At 41.9% G+C, this 15724-nt stretch overlaps 1 protein-coding gene across 2 annotated transcripts in view; it reads right to left on the bottom strand.

Annotated features, from left to right (window-relative positions):
• Window positions 1-15724, bottom strand: part of DCLK2 (doublecortin like kinase 2) — a 148916-nt gene that overhangs the window by 98356 nt on the left and 34836 nt on the right. For both annotated transcript variants that reach the window (XM_089670470.1, XM_089670469.1), the window contains exon 2: window positions 15096-15430. In XM_089670470.1, coding sequence (XP_089526596.1) covers window positions 15096-15430 — 335 coding nt within the window. The remainder of the gene's footprint in view (window positions 1-15095; window positions 15431-15724) is intronic.

Raw genomic sequence — 15724 nt, forward strand, 5'->3', positions numbered from 1 at the left:
GAGCTCAGTGAATATCTTCCTGATCTCTCACTGTCTTCCAGCAATGTTCTTCCGCTCTTGAAGCGCGTGCAAGCCACTCATAACACCTCAAAAGACTCATTGCAGCATCGCCTTAAACTTGCTCAATCATGTCAAATGTCTCTCTGGCGATTTTGCCCAGTTTCACAGAGAATTGCATGTTTGCACTTTGTTCTAACTTGTTGTCCTTGATGAAATAAGAGACGTTGACAGAACAGCACCAGTTGCACAGCTCCCGATGTACACAGGACGATGTCTTTTGGTACACTGACTTATGAGGGCAGGTGCTCCCTGCAACTGTGCGTGCAGGCTTGTGGTGCCATCTGTTGGCGTGTTATAAAACTAGTCTCAAACCTTTCTGATACCACCTTGTATGTGAAAACTAAACGGAATGTCACAAATCGGGCCAAGACCACAGAAGATAGCTCATCACCATAACTGAAGTGATTGTGTTCTGAAGCTGGGATCTCATGGCTGTGTGGTATAGTGTAGGACCTGCATGCTTTTAGTAAGTGTTAGGCCTTAGTTTTAGGCTTAACTTTAGGGGTTAAGTGTTAGGGTATCATTTCATGATACCCTTCACTGATATTCATCTGGTTCAGCATCAGCAGCACAGCCAAATTTCAATCTGTGTGTGACCTCTCCTGCTCAGCAGAAGGCGACTGGTAATTGACTTCTGTCGAATGGACATGTTGCAAAATGTTCAGATGATCAGCTGCAGCAACTGATACCAACCCACTGCTGGAGTGAAAACCAGGTACCTGCTCCCACCAAAAAAATTGTCAAATGTGGCAGTGAAGGAGGGGAGGATACAAAGAAGCGGAGATTCCCCTTCTGGGTGGAGCTCCACTTTAAGCCAGTTTTGTTGAGCATGAAAAAAGTAATTTACACTCAGGAGTTCAGGGTATAGCATTGTACAATCTGTGTTACCGAGGCCAACTGTGTTCTCCACCACAGGCCCATGTGACAAACCATCACAAGAGAACACAACTGAAAACAGGCATCACCCCATAACAGGAAGTTTAATGAAAACGGCCAATTTAAAAAAGTTTTAATATAACTTTTGACATTACATGTTAAAACTTATCTGAGAGTTTACAGTTTGCTGAACAGCTACTTTAGGGCATATAATGTTGGAATAGTTAAGGAAAGAAAGTCCTTGCATATTTAAGATATGTGCATTAAACATTTTTGCTACTTACAGCTATGCTGAGTCCCAATCTTTTTATTTCACTTATTCACAATTTATCGTTATCGAAAAGAAAGCAAGCGTTTTAATTTTACAAAATCTCTGCTTAAGGTCTTTATTGTACACATGTCTCTTTAGTGTATGCATGTATTATGAGATCCACTGAGAAGTTTGAAAGTTGTTCTGCAACGCTAGAGGCAGCCGAGGAGATCCAAGCCTCTCATCACACATTATAGTTTTAAAAAGGCCATAAGCAGTATGTAATTAAATTATCTTTGGTAAGATGTCATGGTGCTGAAAGTCTTTTTAGAGACGGAGCATGGATAAGGTGAACCCACAAACACATAGTGGCTTTTGGACAAAGGAGAGCAAACCTGACGTGACAGATAACAGCTGCAGGGAAGGCTTTACAAGCCTAATTAGCCGCTAATAGCGGGAAGCTCAGTGGGATGTAGTGTATATTGACCCAAATTTACAACCGTGCTTGTGATTTGACTTTAAAATGGCAGATGGTATGCTCCTTTTATAATCGATGGATATTAAAACACTTTAAGTGTACAATACAGGTATGGAACTAATAATCTAAAATATAGAAAGACAATGAACCTAAAGCTGACAGAAATAAAGCTTCCAGGAAGCCTCACTCAGTAAATTCAGTTGGATTACCCATTATAGGCTACTGTACATCGCATGTTAAAGGCCTGATGAACACAAAGACTTTTCCTCCATTAGTAATTGTGTGCTGTAGGGGTCTCCAAACTTTCTACACAAAAAGGGCCAGTTTACTGTCCTTGAGAATTTAAGAGGGCTGGACTAGGGTCAGTGGGAAATAGAAAATGTCCTTACATACAGTGGGTATAAACAATGCCCTATCTTTGTCAGTGGGAGGACTAGTGCCCCATCATTGGTATCAATGGAAGTAATTCTCCCCCATCGTTTGTGTTAGTGGGAGGAATATCCCCATTGTTGGCGAGGAATTGTGCCCTTTCTTTGGTGTCAGTGGGAGGAATAGTGCCTCATTGTTGGTTTCAGTGGGAGAAATATTGGCCCATTGTTGGTATCACTGGAAGGAGTTATGCCCCATTGTTGAGGAATAGTGCCTCATTGTTGGTGTCAGTGGGAGAAATATTAGCCCATCATTGGTATCACTGGAAGGAGTTATGCCCCATTGTTGGTGTCAGTGGGAGGGATTGTGCTCTTTCAATGGTGCCAGTGGAAGAAATACCAACCAACTGCTGGAGTCAGCGACAGAAATTATGGCCCATTTGTGTCAGTGGGAAGAATAGTTCCCCATTGTTGGCGAGGAATTGTGCCCTTTCTTTGGTGTCAGTGGGAGGAATAGTGCCTCATTGTTGGTGTCAGTGGGAGAAATATTGGCCCATCGTTGGTATCACTGGAAGGAGTTATGCCCCATTGTTGGTGTCAGTAGGAGGGATAGTGCCCTTTCAATGGTGTCAGTGGAAGAAATACCGACCAACTGCTGGAGTCAGCGACAGAAATTATGCCCCATTGTTGGTGTCAGTGAATAAAATAGTGCCCCAAGGGCTGAATGAAGACAAGCAAATGGCCACATTCCGCCCCCAGGCCCTAGTTTGGAGATGACTGGTGTGCTGCACAGGTCAAAAATGTATTCATCAGACAAACAAAGCACACTTAATTTGTTCCTATTCTCCAGATTATGGAAGGAGCCTTATCTGGTGAAACCCAGGACACAAGCATTTTGGATAAGTCATTCCATACCTCTATAGTGATAACCAACCAAGATTAATAGGTGTCTATTTATAGATGTTTCACATAAGATTCACACAGCTTGTAGCCAGAGAAATGTGCAAATCCTGAAAGTTGTGTAAATTTTGTGTGAAAACATTTATAAATAGACCCCAAAGGATTGTGAAAGAAAGAAAAAAAATTGTAAAAGTCCAGGAGAGATTTAAAACCTTTCCACTATGGCCAGCTCACATTTCCTGCCATTCTATGTGGACAGTTCAAGGCCCCTTTCACGCAGACTTTTGTAAGGCACACCTGATCGGAAGGTCTGTGCAGGTCTATGTGCAGACAAAAGTCGAAACTGCAAGTTGCCACTAAACTGACATCCATCTCATTCTGCTCCAATTCAGCACCTTACGGATCACCTGCTGACTGGAGCATATGCAAATGGACCCTAAATCTATTCACTACAACTTGGACTGTTAAGAAAATGGGCCTATTTAAAAGAATCTGAAAATAACAATATTTTTGACATTTTGCTATTAAACATGTCCAGTAAAAAAATAAACAAAATCAAATTTTGTCATAAATTTAGGCAAAAATGTATTCTGCTACATGTCTTTGCTAAAAAAAAAATCCCAATATGTGTAAATTAATTGGTTTGCATGAAATTTACAGCATTTACAAAAAACAGTATATATACTGGGCTTTTTTTTTAGTAATGGCAGCGATCAGCGACTTATAGTGGGACTGCAATGGGCATTCTGATGCTGGTTTGGAACTGACTTGGTGTCACTGACATCCCCAGTGACACCAGTGCAGTGATCAGAGCTAATAAAAACACTGACACTTTACTAATGGCACTGGGCTCCTCCTGGATTAACATGTGGGGTGATCAAAGGGTTAACTGTTTGCTGTGTACTGTTTTACACTGTGTGGCTATGTACGTGTGCTTCACTGTAAGCACACTGCTTTGCATGGCTGTGCTATGCACAGCCATGCAAAGCAGTGTGCAGGAGCTGACAGGGGAGAGAACTGTTTTGTTTACAAACAGGTATCCCCCTCGTTGGAGATGCTCGGCAATCACTGGGAGCCAGCGAGTAATCACTGGCCAGGACTCGGTGATTGGCAGCCAGAGGCGTGATTTTGTGCACCCGTGCCACCCTGTAGCAGTACTTCTGCTATAGGAGGGATGGGACGCAGTCAAGGATAGTGATCATATGAAGCCATTTATTATCACATAGTTGTTTGGTTCCCTTTTAAATCATAATGATAACAGAAATCACCCAAATGGCCATGACCAAAAGTTTACAAAAAAAAGTCCTCTTCTGATCATGGACTATGGCAAATTCTCCTTTTTGCTGTGGAACTGTGGATAAGGGAAGATGGGGGATTGAGTATTTTAACAGAAGACAAGTGGACAGGATAGACACCATGGGGTTTATTTACTACAGCTGGTTCACTCAGAATCCCGTGCACTTCTGTAATCAATCAGCTTTCAGGTTTTATTGCTAAAGCTTAATTGAACAAGCTGAGGTTAGAAGCTGATTGGCTACCATGCACAACTGCACGAGGTTCTGAGTGAACCAGCTTTAATAAATCTCCCCCCATATGTTTTCAGTGCACAAAAATAAATGTATTTAGTGCATTGCAGGGTCTTTAAAGGATAATATGGGTTTATTCAGGTTGTCTGGTTATTTTTTAAAATTGATTTTACATCTAGTTTTACATGAAACATTAAGAATTGTACAAGCCAACGTTCATTTTGTGGTTGTAGCAAACTAAATGCAAAGTTTTCATTTTTTCTGAAATGAATACTGAATATTAGTAGGAGTGTTTTTAAAAGATACTTTATTATCTAGTGAATCAAGACAAAGGATTACGATTTCACTAGCTAACTGCTTGTTCCAGTTCAGTGACTTGTTAGGTAGTAATGGAAAGGTAAAAAAAAATTGAAGCCCTGGAGATGTCCTTTTTAAGTCAATAACAGCACTTCCCAGGGTTTTCTGTTAAATGAATAATAAATCCCTCTTGTGCTGTCCACAGTGCTGATCTGAGCAGGTACAGAATTGGCATTAAAAAGGTCTGTGTTTCAGTGTGAATTTGCTGCAACTACAAGCTACCAGCCAGACACACCAAACCTGTGGACTGGTATCTGAATTAATGTTTCCACAGTGCTGATTCTGCATTGTTATGTGATTGACACTTTCGCAGATTAAAAAATGTTGAGTCCTCCCTCCCATGACACCAGCCTGGCACAACAAACCTACTGGCTGGTACATACACTATATATATATATATATATATATTTATATTCACATATCAACCCAAAAATAGACAGTAACAATGGGCCCTTATACAGCCAACCTCAGCCCCCCCCCCCCCCAGAAATAAACAAAAAAACACAGTTTGCTATGCATCAGGCATGAATAAAAACTTGGTACCGATCACTCATTGTGTTTATTCAGGAAAGGAAGGGGCTGGTAAATGTTACATATTTACTGGACCCTTCCCCCACTCCATTCTGAGTGCTTGCAGCTGTCGGTGGAAAGAGCAGGGAAGCTGGAAGCACTGAAGAGGTGGGAGCACACAGGGGGGCCTGGGCAGTAGAGAGAAATGCATGGTGCACAGGGAGGGTGATGGGTGCGGCGGGGGGGGGGGCAATTAATGGAACCATTCCCCTGTATGGCTCTGTGCAGTGGGAGGGAGAAGAGAAGAAGTCAGCTTTCAGCTGCTGCAGAAACCGTACAGTGGACCGGTTCCAAAAGTTGCCCCCCCTCCTCACCGTGCCAATCACCCTCCCTGCCCGCAACCAATTTACCCTGCTGCCTGGGCCCCTTACAGGAAGACTGGTGGTACCACCCTATCCACAGCCCTGAGGATGATACCCATTAGTTGAAGAGACACAGAAGGCACGTATCCTGTATACTGCCAGAAAATTGTCATTATAGCTGTCTATTTCTATAGAAGCAAAAATGAACCTCTGAGAACGGAATATGGGAGCTTCTGTCCTGGAATATGCAGAACCAAATGACATTTCTCAAACTTTTAGATGACAGACCCAATTAAGCTGCCTTTTATTCACATTTTAATCATCACAAAAATAGGTGATAAATACTAACTGTGAATTTCACTGTTGGGAGTATCATAGAACATACACTAGTGTTATTGAAAGTAGATGAGACAGAAAAAAAAAAAAAAAAAAGAAAAAAACTGAAATAGCAACCCTACATTCTGTGATTATATTCTATACAACAAAATCAAAGCCCAGCATTTTGAGAAGTAGGCAGTTCAAATTTTATAAGGTTGTTTCTTTGAATAGCTTTGCCAACATATCTTTGCTTTAGAATACTTGGACAATTTCCATAAAAGATGTTACTGCGGTGTTTCCATCTGCCATGACTTCAACTCGTTACATTTCAACATGCTTGTTCCTGATCTCCCACAGCTAACCTTGTTTCACGGATTACATTTTGACACAATCTGCTCAATGCCGAGGCATGTTTCAGAACAGCTTGGAGGGGTCTTCTGTTTGTATATTACAAGATTCAATAAGTAACAACCTTTGCACATGAAATTCTTCAATAAATTTGTTTTATTTTAGATATTTTATCTTATGAATATTTTTTGTTCAGTCATATACAGTATATGACCTATTAATATTACAGGTATTTTTATAATATTCTGACAATTTATGCCACGCTCTATGTATGGAGTTTACAATCTAAGGCTTGCATACATACATTTGCTAAGGTCAATTTGGACATGAACCAATTAACCGAACAACATGTCTGAGGGCCAGTTCACACTACATGCGTTTCAGTTGCTTTTTTCTGCATCCAAAATGCACAGAAAGTAGGTTATATGGTTTTCAATGTCATAGTTCACATCAGTGCTTGCAGTTCCAGTGCGTTCCGGCTGCAGAAAAAAAAAGTAGAATAGGCTGCATTTTTCCTGTGCAGAACTGTACTAGAACGCAGTACAATGCATAAAAAAAGCACTGGAACACACCAAAATGCACTGGAATGCGCATGTCCCTATTTAAATTGAAGAAGAGGGAAACAATGAACCAGAAAGCATTAAAAAAATGCACCGGAATGCATCAAAAATGCACCTGAACATGACAAAAATGCACATGCAAAAACGCATCTCGGATGTGTTTCTATAGTGTGAACTGGCACTCAGTGTGGGAGGAAACTAGAGTACCTGGCGAAAACCCACCCAAGCATGGGAAGAACATGCAAAAAAAACTTCATGAAGGCTGTTTCTGGGTTGGAATTCAAACTGAGGACCCCAGTGCTGCAAGGCAGGAATGCTAAATAATAAGCCACTCAGCTGGTAGAATGGTAAAAACTGAAGCTGCATTTTACAATCTATGTTCATTCAAACTGAGCAGGAAAACATTGAGTGCTCTTTGAGAACAGACTATATTGACTAATCTAGCTAAATAGGAAGATTAAGATGTGCATCCGCGTAGATCCCACTGAATATATTGGGAAGAATAAAGAAAATGGTACCGGTTTAGCCTGAACCCAATTCTACAATGTCTGAGTTATTCTTATACTGTACCAGCCACAAATGTGAAGACCTGTCATTAATAGAAACATGCAACTTTGTCCACCAGCAATAATAAACAAGTTTATGAGTCTGAGCCCCACCTCGAGCATTTTTTCCCATTTGGATAGAAGTATATAGTTTGTCTTGTTGAAGATATGATTTACACATCTGTGGTTGTTATTACAGTATATCGCCCGACACCCGGGACATGCAGTTCCTGGCGCCAGGTATATGTTTTTTTTACATTTGGCCCTGCTGTGGGCAAGCAGCGGGGTTTACTTTATGCAGTGCAAATCATGTCAGTTTTCAGTGCAATGGGTAGTTGTTCAGCGGTTGAGGTGCGATTCAAATTTGTCTTCTAGCCACTTCTATGCACTACTGCTTTCCAGCCACTTCTATGCAAAACCAGCTATGAGTTGCATCCTATGTGAACAGGTATCTCAGAATGCCATTATTCTCTATGCTGTGTGAGTTTAAAGCAAACAGGACCCTATTTTTTTAACTGGATCAAATGCGCATTGCATAGATGTGAACGTCCTTCACAGAAAACAATGTATTTTCAGATGCCATGCCATGCTGAATCTTTGCCTTTCAGATTGCATCTGATCTGCATCAGATTTGCATCAGTGTGAACCAGGACTAAGTCTCCATACTGCCCACAATTGCAAAGCACACCAAAATCGCAAAATGCAGGTTCAGGTGCCATTATTTTCAGTGGAATCTAAAACACTGTGCAGTTTTGCCACGATGTATTGTGTGGCAATCGAGGCAAACTGCATCGCGTGCAGGGGCGGACTGACCAATTCGAGCACTGCCCGAGGGCCCAGGGTCAGTAGGGGGCCCCATGAAATGCCCCTGGTACCTTTTTTATAGGCTTTTTTGAGTGTGGGCAAGGACACAGGGGCCCCATGATCCCCTATTGCCCGGGGGCCCCATGAGTTGTCAGTCCGCCCCTGATCGCGTGAATCACATCGCATTTTAGGTGCAGTCGAAAATGATGGCGCCTGAACCTGCATTTTGTGATTGTAGAACATTTGAGATTGTAGGCAGAATCACCATGATCCCAAAGCCCAGGCATGAATGGAGCCTCACGGACAGACACCGGAGCTTGATTTGGCTGCTCAGCATGCACTTGTACTGATCACCCAAGTGCTTCTGTGTGCAAGGGTAACCTGAAAGAATAATTTTTTTTTTCTCATTGTGGCTGGTGCCTCATTTACTTGCTCAGCAGTTGCGCTTCTGCTGAGCGTTAAGAGAGCCCGACACTCCTTTTTCTTGATGACCACCCAGTCACACTTCAAGTTCTCTCCCCTCCCTGCTAGTTCCTGGGTGCAGTGCTGGAGACGGGCAGGAAGGTGAGTAGAGATAAATTGCACAATGTTAAAACCTTATTTAAATATGGTTGTGGCCAAATTGTTCTGTTTTATCAGGACATGTACATTGGGACCTGAATTTAGTCCCTTGGACAAGTAGTTTTTTTTTAAAATTTCCACGCTCCTGACAACACATATTGATATGCCTGCTGACAAATACATAGCATTTGGTGTAGCCATAAATTGGAAAATGATTCCCCATGAATGGCAGGTGGGTAAATATCCGATCATCCTTGAAAATACTAGCATCCAGAGTATTGGGTTTTTTGGCTCACCTGGCCAACAGAAAAGGCTCAACTTTTTTGTCTTCTCATTGAAAAAAAAAAAAAGATCAGGCAGCCACTTCAGGCAGTCATTACCGCCTTTTATCTCTCCTCCAAAAGTAGCACCAAAGAGCACAACCTTCACCTAAGTAATGTTCTCAGAGATGTCTGTTGTGATGAGGTTGCATCAGCCAGGGTGAAAGCTTTAGACCTAAGTGTTATTGCCATGTCTGGCCACCAATGTCACACATCCCTCATGTGCCTTTCAAACCCAAATAACCACAAAAATTGTGACCATTTAGCTGAATACTGCCAGAAGAGGTTTTAAAATTAAAGACAAACTGAACTTTGGAAGCTGTGTTCAACAAAAGGCAGAGAGACGGCAATTGACCAGTCACCAGTTTTGAACGTAGGTTGCCTGCAGCTGATCTTTCCCCATTATTGACTTACCATACCTTTTTCTGCACGATGTATCCATTTTGTTAGAGGCAGGACTTGGCACCTTCATGTCAGAGCCTCCAAGCAAGGAGAACAGTGTGCAGCACATTGATGATATCACCAAATCTCAATCCAAATATGAGACTAGCAGTCAGAGGTAGCACTGTCAATGATTTTACACTGTAAATATACAGCTATGGGGCACAGGAGTGCCTAGGCACCCTCATATACCAGGAAGGGAACTGCTATTTTTCAGGAGGAATTCAAGACAAAACTTTTATGCTTCCCAAAGCACTTCAGTTGCTCCTCAGTTTAGCTGTGTTTAGGTGAGCTTACACAGGTTAAGCTTTGTAAAATCAGGCGAAACGGTCTCAGGACCATTTCTGTCTTGTGTAGACACAGGATGCTCCTAAACGCATCTGGACATCTGTAATTTAATTCCAGTGTGCAGGTGGCGCAAGGCACATTTATAATATCTATATATCCCATATTAAATAGCATATCTTCACTTTTTAAATACAGTTCCACTTTAGGGCCTATTCTTACTTGTGCGGCAACTATCTTTTTCCCACTAGACGAGTGTCAGTCACTGCTAGAGCAAATATTATTATAATACAGTATTTATATAGTGCCAAAAGTTTGCTCAGCACTGTACATTATAATGGGAGACAGTACATGAGACAGTACAGTAACAATACAATGAGATACACGAGGGGTTCGATGGCCCTGTTCCTTGGAGCTTACAATATAGGAGGGAGGGGAGAGTGGTACAGGAGGAAATAGCTGTGGGGGATGGAGTGGTGGGAAGAGCGGAGGAGATCAGCAATTAGGTGAGGGCTGGGTAAGCTTCTCTGAAGAGATGGGTTTTCAGGGTGTGCCTAAAGGTGAGGAGGGAAGGTGACAGTCTGACAGATTGGGCTAGTGAGTTCCAGAGGTTGGGGGAGGCCCTGGAGAAGTCCTGGAGACGGGCATGGGAGGAGACCAGGGAACTGGAGAGTAGGAGGTCTTGTGAGGAGCGGAGAGTGCGTTTTGGGTGGTAGATGGATATCAGGTCGGTGATGTAGTTTGGGGCAGTGTTATGGACAGCTTTGTACATCAGTGTCAATATTTTGAATTTTATGCGTTGGGCAATCGGAAGCCAGTGGAGGAATTGGCAGAGGGGGGAGGTGGATGAGTCTGGCCACAGAATTCAGGATAGACTGGAGCGGGGATAGCCTGTGTTGGGGTAGGCCGGCGAGGAGGGAGTTGCAGTAGCCAAGAAGTGATAAGATAAGGGAGTGAATGAGTTGCTTTGTAGTTTCCGGGGTTAGGAACGTGCGTATTTTGGAGATATTGCGGAGGTGGAGTCTGCATGAATTTGTCAGAGATCGGATCTTGGGCTGGAAAGACAGATTGGAGTCTAAAATGACACCTAGTACTCTGGCTTGCAGGGTGGGGCTGATGGTGGCGTTGTTGGTCATGATGGAGAGGTCGGGGGGGGGCGGGCTGGGGGGAAAACTAGGAGCTCGGTTTTAGCAAGGTTTAGTTTGAGGTAGTGTAGTGACATCCAGTCTGATATGTCGTTCAGAAGGCTAGTGATTTGGGCGGTGACTGAAGGGGTGAGGCGAGGGGCGGAGAGATAGATTTGAGTGTCGTCAGCATAGAGGTGGTAGTTGAAGCTGTGGGAGTGTATCAGTTGACCAAGGGAGGAGGTGTAGATGGAGAAGTGAAGGGGCCCGAGGACAGAACCTTGGGGGACTCCAACAGAGAGGGGGAGTGAGGGGGAGGTGGCAGCGTTATAGGTGACGCTGAAGGAGCGTTGTGATAGATAGGAAGAGAGCCAGGAGAGAGCGGAGTCTCTGAGGTCAAAAGAGTATAGTTTTTTGAGGAGGAGGGGGTGGTCGACTGTGTCAAAAGCCGCAGAGAGGTCAAGGAGTAATAGCACTGAGTAGTGGCCTTTGGCTTTGGCGGTTAGTAGGTCGTTGGTGAGTTTGAGTAGGTTGGTTTCGGTGGAGTGTAGGGGACGGAAGCCAGATTGTAGGGGATCAAGGAGGTTGTTGTCGGTGAGGTGGGAGCAAAAAGAACACGATTGTGTCCCTTTCTCATTACAATGCAGCCTGCAGGTGGGGTTCAATGAGGTTCAATAATATGCAGACATTGCACCTCACTGGATGACACGTCATCTCACAGAACAGCAAGTGCATCGCTGTTGTGTGGCTCCATTAATGAAAAGTCACTTTGTATACTTCAAAAAAGTTTGTGGAAAGGAATAAAAAGGAGCAGTGTGATATGATAAAACACACATCACACTGCCCCTTGACTATAGATGGGAAAGTCTAAAAAAAAAAAAAAAAAAAAAAAAAAAATGGAAAAAAAAAAAAAAATTTGTTTTCGGTTTTATTTCCAAAGCTGATTTTTGTTTTTGTTTTTTACCAGGAGAATTGTAAAAAAAAGGAGTGTGAAATATGTTATTTTTTAATGCTAAATAATATATATTTCTGGGCATGGTATTCAAACTATATAGCATGAAGACCTCAATAAAAAGATTTATAGGACTTTATGTAAGATGTTTTTCTTCTCATGGCTTCAAAATTTTCAGAAATTTTTAATCTCAGCACCACACATCAGACACCTGCCTGCACACAAAACTGCTCCTGGTTAGCATGTGGGCAAGTGTGAATCGGCCGATAAGTTAAAAGCAGACAGCAATGGAAGCACTGAGGTGTAGAATATATTCAGAAGAAAAAAAACACATGCATATCCTACAAACATACGGAATATAAAAATAACTCAGTGATTCACAGCCCAGGAGCTAACAGACTAGTTCTTATATGTAAACATTTCTTTAAATGCATTTTCCATTGTCACTGACTACACAATCTAAATGATTTTGCTATTGTCGGATTATATATACCAGCACACTCCTCTATTTATTAGGCTTCTTTTATTTATTGCCATTAGAATACAATGAGAACATCAGTAGTTCTGGCCTTTGGTTATTTAGCTATGCAATTAGCAGAAAACATCAGACTGAAATAAACTAAAGACCTTTTAATAGGGTCTCCTAGCAACATCGGTTAGCTAACATGAAAATGCAAATAAAACCCATTATATTTTGGAAGATATACTGCATTCACAGAGAAAGCCTGCCATTGTGATATCAAAGAAAGGGTAACAAAAATGTTTTCCATTTTCAATGAATCTGGCACATTTACTACTTCGACTACTGTTAAATATTTGGGTTAAATGGCATGATTTGAATACATTTAAAGCCACCATAAATGTGGAAATGCAGCAATGTTGGACGATACCAATACTACGTGAGACCCATAACCATTTGTTAATATATTTTAGAAAGTCTTATTATGTAAAAAAAAAAGCCTTTTGACCAGAAGCGAGCTAAGAGTACACATACAAGCTGCCAAACAGAAGAACTGCATAAATGTTGCTGGTACAATTATGTAACAATGGCAAATAGCATGCTACTGCTTTCGCCTTGACCACATGTAGATATATGATTTTAACTGAGTTTTAATATATTTCTCTGCTTATGATGCATACATAGAACATTGGCATGTTTTGCTTTGGAGTTTGGTAGATATACAATGCATATATATATATATATATATATATATATATATATATATATATATATATATATATATATATATATATATATATATATCTCCCCCTTCTCACTTTCAGCCCCCAGCTGCTTGCCTCTCAGCTGCTTCCTGCACATCCTGTCCGAGCACACAGCCGGCTCTGCCATCCTTGCTGGGGGCAGACAGCACAGCTTGAGGAGATGGAAAGGGGGACATGACTGGGTTTCCACCGGGATTCCCAGCATGTGCTGTGTGTGTACCCGGACTGACCCATGTACAGTTCCGGGTATGGCAAGGACTGAGGATTACTCACTCATCATTAGCTCCTCCTCTCTGGTCTCTTCCCTTATCCTGGGCTCCCAGTCAGCTTCCTCCATGGTTGTCTGCCTAGATTATCGTCAATAAATTTGAGCGTCTATAAAAAGGTACCAGGGGCATCTCATGGGGCCCCCTACTGACCCAGGGCCCGAGAGCCCGAATGGTCAGTCCGCCCCTGGTACGTACAGTATATAGGGATAGAATAAGGTCAGCAGATTCTGAAATTGAAATCTGCGGATACCCTACTGCCTATGACCATTAAAGAAAAAAAACACTCACAAACCTCTGCCCATCCACCTGTAGTCCCCATGTTTAACATGCCCTGAAACAATTAGTTACAGACCTTTGGAACAAGAGGCAAGACATTTAAAGCAGAAAGACAAAATGCCCTGGGCACCAAGAACAGAAAAATGATGGGTATGTGTACTGGGGCAAGGGTCAGGAGTCGGTAGCACACAGAATGCAGGGGGTTAAAAGTAAGTAATGCACAGAGTTCAGGTGTCTGAACTAGGTAACAAAATGCACAGAGTGCAAAGGCCAGGAGTAAGTAACACACAGATTGCAGATGTTGGGTATGAAGAGCAGAGGCCAGAGGTAAATAATGCAGGGAAAGAGCAAAGTTCAGGTAAGGAGTAAGTAATGCATGGAGAGCAGAAATCAGGAGTAAATCATTTATGGAGAGAAAAGTTCAGAAGTAGTGCAAGGAAAGCAGGGGTCAGGAGTAAGTAATGCATGGACTGAAAAGAAATAATTCTATGGCCAGGAAATTTAAAATATATTGTATTTTGTTCCTTTGGCTTGGGGGGCTCACTAGTTTCATCCATATGAAATCCCCACTGTCCTTCCATTAACTTCTCCCTGTATTTCAGGCATTCCCAGCATTTTCCCCAAGTGCCTGACGACAATGTAGCCTACATATTGCAGTGCTCAGGCTTCAACTGACGCTTGAGCAGTGCCAATGGTGTTGCATACCTGTGCATTGCAAGATTTAGGCTATTCTACCAGGCTCCCCGGGAAACAGGGGTTAATAATAGCCTTACAATAGAAAGACTAGTCAATTCCCTCATAAAAAAAAAATAAACACAAGTGTGAATGCAGCCTGTTGGAGATATTTCCCCTTGCTTACCACAAGGACAAGAAGAGGAAATCTCTTCATGTGGGACAGAGACAACAATAAATGCACTCTTTAAATAGAGAGAGAAGAGTTAGAACGTCTGTCAACATTGTATTCCTGTAGGAGTCTTCCTGACCCAATAACACATAGTCTCCTTACTGGTTTACCAAGTGTCACAGGGTCAGTAAATGGTGTAAAATTTCCCCAGATGTCTTAAAGACAACAGTGAAACCTGACAGAGGTTGAAACCTTTCCCAATTCTATCCAAAACAAAAAATAATGCTTTCGCTAGAGTTTGGCTTAAAGTCTCAGGAAAAATGTTAAACCTTTAAAAATCATGGAGTGGGAGCCTTGCAGAAACAAGATGTATACTTCTCTGGGCGAGGTATTAGAATTTAGGCAAACAACTAAAAACCTTAAAAAGACCCAATATAAAAAAAATGTACACATTCCACCAAACAGATCCTATGTAAATTCCAATTACCCATAATGCATTGTTAGGAATATACCTGCATAAAGATTTATAATGTTTACCTGCTTTCCATCTAGTGTGCAGAGTCTCTTGACAACTCCTGAATCCAGCTTTATAGCATCTGTAATGTCTGTTAGAACTTGCTCAAAGGAGTGCGCTGTCTTCTTATTTAGGAGAATGCGAACAGCTTTGCGTGGTTTTACTCCACTCCGGATGACCGTCACTAGTTTGGGTTTGATAAAATCCTTACTCTCCTTCATCTCATTCTTCAGTGCAGTTAACTGTGACAGAGAGCGAGCGGATCCAGTCCTTACATTCACAGACCAGTTTGGATTAATGTTTCTGTTGTAGTCTACTTTACGGTAAGACTCATTTGAGGCACAGACGTAACTTTCACCTGCAATAAGAAGTCATTACATAAAATTAGGCAATTGATATACTTGATTTCCTATTAAGATGCTCCAGTAATAAACAGCTGAAATAGTACTTACAGTCATGGCCGAAATTGTTGGCACCCTTGATATTTCTCCAGGAAATCATGTATTTCTCACGAAACGTATTGCATTAACACATGTTTTGCTATACACATGTTTATTCCCTTTGTGTGTATTGGGACAAAACAAAAAAAGGGAGGAAAGAAAGCAAATTCGACATAATGTCACACAAACCTCCAAAAATGGGCTGGACAAAA

Source organism: Staurois parvus, unplaced genomic scaffold, assembly GCF_062004578.1.
Source record: "Staurois parvus isolate SC_StPar_1 unplaced genomic scaffold, SC_StPar_1.0 ptg000090l, whole genome shotgun sequence".
Classification (NCBI taxonomy): domain Eukaryota; kingdom Metazoa; phylum Chordata; class Amphibia; order Anura; family Ranidae; genus Staurois; species Staurois parvus.